Source organism: Opisthorchis viverrini (genome assembly GCF_000715545.1).
Source record: "Opisthorchis viverrini unplaced genomic scaffold opera_v5_102, whole genome shotgun sequence".
In the NCBI taxonomy this organism is placed as follows: domain Eukaryota; kingdom Metazoa; phylum Platyhelminthes; class Trematoda; order Opisthorchiida; family Opisthorchiidae; genus Opisthorchis; species Opisthorchis viverrini.
The window spans coordinates 273,706-281,851 of NW_008751761.1; the positions used below are offsets into that span (position 1 = coordinate 273,706).

Sequence of the window (8,146 nt, forward strand, 5' to 3'; positions counted from 1 at the left end):
CCCCCCCCCACGATTGGTAGACAATGCACTCTGGATGGCAAAAAATAACAGTAGCTTAAAGCGGTTTTTGCAAGTCCAAAAAGTAGAGAGACTTCTTTGAATGAAAAACGGCACATGACAACGATAAGGTACCAAGGACATAGGATAAAATGCACCCACTGTCTAGCCGACTGGACCAGAACGCGACTCTCGTTAGTCCTTGGTTCTTCAAACCACAAAACAGTGTGGAATTAAACTTAGTTTGTCGCTCTTTAATTATCAGCTTCCAACAATTGTCTTAAATGATGTGGTGGGTATGTATTCGCGCTGTATCGGCATATGTTCCGCGGATGTTAATGTACCACGCACTCCATGTCTTGACAGCTAAGCTTTCGCAGGACGACCCGCAAAGCATGCATGTTGATTGACTCAAAACTTTGGTGTGGTCCACAGAACAGTGGAGTCCGGTAACCGTTTTACAATAGATCACTAGAAGCCTGCCGGGAACTTTGAATTGGTTCAAACAGCGTAGTAATCCTACCACCACCAGGTATATTTGTGGATTCTCTCTGTTCTGAGATTTGAGTACCTCATTCTTTGAGAAAGTTTGAGCTCATTCCACCGTGGATCATCATTGCTGATGCGTTTAAGCTTGGTAGAGATGTTGATTACCTGTTTTGCCGAGCTGGGTGGATGTCATTTCAGAAAATAATACTGATAAATTTCTGTGGTACCAGCCGATCTACTGAACAGAAGACTTTCCACCAGTAGGAACAAAGTTTTCCCGGCCGCAACACTCCGAACCTGGTTCACCAGCCATCGTTTGTGCCCCTTTAATCCCAAGGATAGACTACCTGTCCACGCCCAAAATATGTTAGTTTACTCATTCTCTTGCTGCTGTGCAGCGGAATACATTGGACGCACGACTGGTTAACTCGGTCAAAGAATGAAGGAACACAATCCACCCTGGCTAGCTTCTGGAACCAGGAGGACGATAACCAGTTCTGTAGTACAACATTTAGCTGGCACTGCACATAGCGTGATACCCAGCCAAAGTTTCCACGTTGTTTACAAGGCACCGGCTAATCAACCCAGATCAGTACAGCAGCGCACAATTACAGTGGCTGAAGCTATCACCATACGACATCGCGACCCGATCCTTTGTCGGCAAAAACGCTTTGTTCGTGTGTTGTACTTACCGTGGTCCAACTCACCTGCCGTCACACATGCACCTTGTGCTGAACACACAACTACAGCACCCCCCGAGCTGACTAACTCAAGTCATCCTATTGGTGACCTGTACTAATGGTTCTTTGATAGGTAGCCAATGTCATCTCACTCGATTCCCTGTCCATTTATACTGCTCTCTTAACCTTTTCAATTATATGACTTGAAAAGACCTTGCCGAAAACACGTTAGTCAACCCACCTGTGTTCTTATTATAGATGGGAATGCCATGCAAATTTTTGTTACTTCTTCAACGAACCTGATAGGTATCCTGTTGCTGTGTTGTGTACAAGTGTGACCAACCTACTCCTATGATCTGTACTGGCTAGTTACGTCAACCCATGTCAAATCGAGTCGAGTCGAGAAGAGCTTTGAAGAGAAATTCCATCTCAGGTGGAGAACCATATGGAAAAATGAGAAACTGAAAGATAACCCGGAGACTTAGCTGCTGAAAGTAGAAGTCGGTTGGAATTTGAGCTAAGATCCACAGGGAGATGTTTTGACGGACGTACTGTATCGTACAATGAGGCGAGAATGCTTCTAATCACTCCGACAGGAATACTACAGTAAACTCACTGCGGAAGAGTGTGTGAAGTACAGAAAACTTTATTAGGGACTCTGGGATACTTTTAGACTTTTGAGATTGCGAGTAACAGTAAAATCCGCGTACCGAACATGAACAGACTGCCTATGGGTATTCGAACTGGTTAGTCTAAAGAAATACGAAGGTAATTGGCACTGACGGAAGAAAGGTTACTGACCAAGTCGATGCACAGATTTCGCTGAATGAATGAGAATCCGTCATCGTTTCTCGATTCATAGTTCACTGCATGTGGATCCTACAGCGTTCATGGATTTGACGTAATGAAATTTGGGAAGTACGCGTGGAGCACGAACAACGAGAAACCTCACCAAAAGTCCTTCTTGGAAGTAGCTAGGTGCTTCGCATCTACCCGGATTTTGTAGACGTCCAAGGTTCGTGAATATCGCACCGCCAACTGAGCTTCTAAACTTGACGGACAAGGGAACAGTGACAGTCTGTCAATGTACAAATTAGGCGAATCAGTTATTCCCCTTCATCGCGTTTTTCTTCGTTGGAGCGCACCCCAAGCAAACAAAAGTACCCTCATTCGCACAAAGGGACAGCTGAATCCAGCTCAAACTCTCGTCTAAGCAACAGCAACGTATTGCGATATGTCGAACATCCTCTCACGTGAAATACGAGGCGGCCTTGGACTGTCGAATAGTTTTCAGCAACCTTATGAGTAGTGTATTACGTCCCCATGCCCTGCAAGAGATTTCGTCCTGTGGTCTATGGTGGAAAGCAGCAGAAAGTTCTGCATCCCCTTCTTTATCTCTGTTGTGAATCGTCAGCAGTGTGTGTCTCACATAACTCAGAAAATTTCCGGACGTCAATTTCCGGTCAGTGGATGAACACCCAAACAGCGACTGATCAGCTGTGTGATCCGATCTCGTTTTCACTTTTACTGACCGAATGTTTTGCGGTTCGTTTTAGGATAAAATGACAGCACTAGTAAGTCTACTGCTCCGCACAACTATCCAGGACAGTTAGCCACATGACGTATAGAAATCAGGAAGAAAAACTTCTGAAAAGCATTAGTCGTATCGGCGATAAACACGGTGACAATCAAGGCTTTGAACACGCAGACATGAAAACACATGGTCCAGCTGTCCTTTGGTCAGGAACAAACAAGCCATTCTGTAACTTCCTGTCAGGAACGGTCTCGGACCGACTGGAGCTCCGCCAAACTAAAACCGACCTGATAGGCATATCACAAAAAACATTGGGCACCGTATGAGATGCAATTATACAGTGGATAAATCAAAACACATACTTGTATGGTGTGTGTGTGTGTGCGTAAAAGGCTCCGTAATGTATCGTCTGACAAGCATACTTCAAAGGCTGTCTAGTAAATGAGGTTCGTTGGTCCATAAATTCACAAAGTAAATCAAGTCATAAGTGATATATAACCTGACAAAACTTCACCACACAGTGACACAGTCATACTTATTTTTTCTTGGCTTGATGAAACTGTATATGAGTCGCTTGTTCAGTCTGTGAAATAGCTCTGGTACTTGGACAGCGAGTTGTATGGGGATTCTACTACTATCTGTAATTTTAGTGTGTCATTCTTGAGGACCCGATTAATACTCCATCAGGTTCCCGATAGAAATCTGCAGCTCTTAGAATCAAGCTGCCTGAATTAGGGAATAACCGTGGTTTTATTTGATTGCGAGAAATAAAACTAAGTTTAAAAACTGCTTAAATTTGTTTGATGGATCATGCATGACATGGTTGACGTTGAATCATTGAACTTTACGAGATCAATAATTTTTCGTTGTACCGTAACTTTGCTTTGGTCTAAAACTGTAAGCAGCCTATACTATCATCAAGGAAACTACTCACAAGGTTGCTGAAAACTCTTCGACAGCCCACGATCGGTTTCGCCCTTCCAGTTCGGGCTCATCAGGTAGGCACAGTTCCCGAGTTTCCGTCAAGCTTATGTTCTACTTGAAACCCAAAATGGACTGTTTTCGCGAAATACACTCATTCGCAAATCCACTTGGTTTTTCACGACAGACTCAACTGAATCTCTCGTTTATGATACTCTACAGCTGAATGTGCTGCACGCAGGCCGCCTCATGATTCAGCTGGCACTATATTTTAGAGATCGCTGTATATTTTCATGGAGGAAACTACTCACGAGGTTGCTGAAAACTCTTAGACAGCCCACTACCGGTTTCACCCTTCTTGGGGCACATTCGGTTGTAGAATATCATAAACGGGAGATTCACTTGAGTTTCTCGTGAAAACCAAATTAATTTGCAACTCGGCCTATACTACTTTTTTGTCATGAACTGCACCAAAACGAAAGCGATAGGAAGTAGGACTAAGAAAGATAAGAGATCTTACGTTCCACTGAAATGGAACAAGTCCACTAACTGCAGAAATTTAGATCTGTCTACTGCTACAGTACTCCTATGGATGATTGTAAACCACCAACCCTTTTTAAATAAGTTGCCCCATTGCAATGCTTTTTCCTTAAAAAATCAGTCAAAGGGGCTCCTGAAAGTTTAAGATACCTTGGAGGTGGATGCACTGGTGGTCAGCTGAGTGAAATAAGATGAACTATTCCGATGCTTGTCTATTCGGAATGCAGAAGATGTACCTGTACGCATTTGAGTTAGTCATGTGACCACCAATGCCTCATACGGCAACAACGGAAGCTTGACAACGAAAGCTTGACAGGGTTGTTTCAAAAAGTCAATGAAATAACCCCCAGCCCCATATTAGACGCCCCCTATTTTCCCGTTCGCCACTGGCAGTTGTTCATTGTTTCACAGACGCTTTGGTTGAGTTTGAAATGCCTTCATGTGGTGCAAAGAAGCAGTCAGCATAACAGCGCTTTTTTCGGACTCTGAGGGCTTTGAATTTGACAAGCAGATATAACATCTCATTGCGGGCAACCTATTATTTACCACAATAATGAAAATGAATATTCTTTTTGGATTCGTTTTCAACAGAACTTAATTAACTACTAACAGTAATTTGTGATACCCACAATGAATTCTTAGGCTGAGTTCACTGAGCTGAATCTTGAGCATGCTTTTCGTAGGTTGACCGTGGAGAGAGATCAGACATAAGAAAAGTATTATTGTCTCCGAGGATGAGACTCGGAGATGAGATTCATTAGCGGCAGTAGACGAATGGTAATTTTATTGGAGATCTCGCCCTGTAAATGAAACCGGTCTATGCTGAAAAGCCGAGAAGCACTGCTCAGCTGTTTCATCCTTACTGGGAATCAAGAGCCGTGTGTGCATCTCACGGAACTTTGATAGAGGGTTTCAAAATCGTGACAATTCGACCATGAGCAACCAGTCATCAGTGTGACTAACTCACACTTGGGCAGTATACAGCTCCACTGATCACTCAGTCACGGAATCCACTTTACGTGGTCACGCGCTGGCTGGCTCCTCGAGTGACGACCCATCCAATGTTGTCCCGCCATCGGAACTACACAGAGTGACAATAACACACTGTACCCTTTGCTCCTGAATACTTCAGTTTCACTAAAGTTGTACTACTGATTTCGCTCCATCCATAAATCAGCTGCATTCAGATGGCCAAAGTATCGAACTGAATGTGTAACTTTTAGCTACAGTAGTACAATTGATACAGCAAGTGATATTCAGTTTGCTAATAGAATGTCACTTTGTGGTGGAGAATGAAAAATGTATCTGTGTTTAACCAGGCCTTGCATCTAGACATCTGGTGGAACGAACTCAAAGACTCTTGTGCAGTTTTCCACACTTGAGCTATTCAGAGCGGAAAATAACTTGGTCCGAAGTAGGTCACATCCTACACAGGATAGCAGAGCATCTCATCGGTCAACAGAAATTCTACAGCGTGATATTACCTGGGAATCCGGCTAGACTGATATTCCTATTATTGACGTCGTACTCTGCTACATCTAACTGCTGTTCGCACTCCAGTGTCTGGTACTAGAAAGAACTCACCGACTAGGGTACACAGCAGCTTTATTCCAAACAAGCGAGTGCGAATTACAACGGGTAAGCAGCCTATGCTATCATCAAGGAAACTACTCACAAGGTTGCTGAAAACTCTTCGACAGCCCACGATTGGTTTCGTCCTTCCACTTCGGGCTCATCAGGTAGGCACAGTTCCCGAGTTTCCGTCAACCTTATGTTCTACTTGAAACCAAAATTGGACTGTTTTCGAGAAATACACTCATTTCACGAGAGACTCAGCTGGATCTGTCGTTTATGATATTCTACAAATGAATGCGCTGCACACAGGCCGCCTCATGTTTCAGCTGGCACGATATTCGAGATATCGCAGTATATTTTCATAAAGGAAACTACTCACAAGTTTGCTGAAAACTCTTAGACAACCCACGACCGGTTTCGCTCTTCTTGGGGTACATTCAGTTGTAGAATATCATAAACGAGATATTCGGCTGAGTCTCTCGTGAAAACCAAATTGATTTGCAACTCAGCCTGTACTAATTTTTTGTCATGAACTGCACCAAGACGAAAGGGATAGGAAGTAGGGCTAAGAAAGATGAGAGATCTTACGTTCCACTGAAATGGAACAAGTCCACTTACTGCGGAAATTTAGATCTGTCTACTGCTGTAGTATTCCTATGGATGATTGTAAACCACCAACCCTTTTTAAATGAATAAGTTGCCCCCATTCCAATACATTTTCCTCGCTGTTGAAATTTTCAAAGGCATATCCGATCAGCAATGGTTTGTTCAATCGTATAAAATTAATCATATTTCCTAGAATGGTGTATTGCACTCCCAGAAAACTAGCTTTTCGTCTTTTAGAGTCCAAATGAAGAAAGTACGGGGTGATATATTGGGAACCACAGGTTCGATCAATCACAAAGTTCTATCTCAGACGTGGGCGTACGACATTTTTGCTGTGGAAATCATATACGTTATGCCCTCCCGGACCCGATTTCTCCTTTGTCATTCGACAATTCTGTCAAACGCAAGTCACTTTCAACCGGAGGTATCGCCTTTGTGAACACGTGATTTCACCCATTCATTCGGTTTCGCTCGGATGTTTGTGGAATGTTTGCAACATTTCTTGTCGCATCAGATGACCGAAGGCTTCAGTGATATCGGTGACCTTCGGTACCAAAATCTACCAAGTGGATCATACGGTGGTCGGAGGAACTGCGCGGAAACTCCATGAAGCTATATTGTTATATTCAGATAGAATTGATTCTCAGCGAATATACACTCATTTGCAAACTAATTTGGTTTTGCGAGAGAATCACCTGGAACCCAGCTGAATCTCTCGTTTGTGATGTTCTCAGGCAACTGAATGTGCTGCACCAGACCGCCTCATGTTTCAGTCGCTACGATATTCGAGATATCGCGAAATATGTATTTCTTTGTAATGTACTACTCATAAGGTTGCTGAAACACCATCGACGGATTTACAGCATCCTTATGAATAGTACATTACAAAGAATTGATTATCCTTCATAGTGAGAAAGAATGCTTTGCCGATTCTGCACACAAGTCCCAATGTTCAATGTAACTGAGTGACTCTCATCGTGCTACATGAGCGATGTCCAAAATTTGTCCTGCTCTTGTCAACTGATGTAAATTCACATTCACCTTTGTTGATCATTTTACCGTCCTGGTGCTCGTGAAGTTTCGGGGTCACTTCACGAGGAGCCCTCTACTCGCCGTCACATTTGTCTTGCCAGTGAGGACCACAATTTGGTAGATACTGAGCCTAACCAGGTGCCGTGTTTTCTATCCAAAGGCCCAATAAACTTAGTCATTTGTACCTATTCTAACCGCCTAACGATAGTACCACTCACACTAGATTTGTTGTACCTCATACGTCTCACCAACCGCATCATTGCCCTCTGTACACACTGACCTCCCGCTAGGGTTCATATTCTAGTAGGATCAATAAAAGTCACTGATAGTGAGCTCTAACAAGGGCTGCACTCGAATCAGTTGGTTGCTCTGCTAAGTGTGGACTCATCGGAGTAATTGTACCGGGAGTGAAGTAGGAATGCTCAAGCGAGACCGAGTAGGAGCTTCCCCCACCTCCAATACTGTTCCCAGACAGCTGAGAAAACCCTTTGTCACTGAGGTGAAGTATTTTCAGCCCCATAGACATCCTTGATTCTACCCATCCTAACCTCCTTATTACTCCTTATTATATCTGAGTGTGAATCGAATCACAGCCCCTCCTTCCTAGCTATAATTCTTCGTAAACGTACCGACAGGTTCTGTCTACTGCAAGTGAATGTCCAGCAGCCACCATTTACAGTTCAATAGCTCAGAAGCGCGGGATGGTGAAAGGGGGAAGGCCTTCACTGCGGAGTTATTTATTAGAAAATACCAACTGACCGGTTACAGACCA

At 43.6% G+C, this 8,146-nt stretch overlaps 2 protein-coding genes across 2 annotated transcripts in view; one reads left to right on the forward strand and one right to left on the reverse strand.

Moving 5' to 3' along the window:
• Positions 1-6,030: 6,030 nt before the first annotated feature.
• The window catches only part of T265_05517 (hypothetical protein), a gene marked incomplete at both ends in the record, with an annotated part of 11,418 nt that continues 9,302 nt past the window's right edge, over positions 6,031-8,146 (forward strand). The window contains 2 exons of the mRNA XM_009170551.1: positions 6,031-6,117; positions 7,030-7,146. Of these exons, the coding sequence (XP_009168815.1) occupies positions 6,031-6,117; positions 7,030-7,146 (204 nt within the window). The remainder of the gene's footprint in view (positions 6,118-7,029; positions 7,147-8,146) is intronic.
• The window catches only part of T265_05518 (hypothetical protein), a gene marked incomplete at both ends in the record, with an annotated part of 7,401 nt that continues 6,223 nt past the window's right edge, over positions 6,969-8,146 (reverse strand). Inside the window, one exon of the mRNA XM_009170552.1 lies at positions 6,969-7,118. Within this exon, the coding sequence (XP_009168816.1) occupies positions 6,969-7,118 (150 nt within the window). The remainder of the gene's footprint in view (positions 7,119-8,146) is intronic.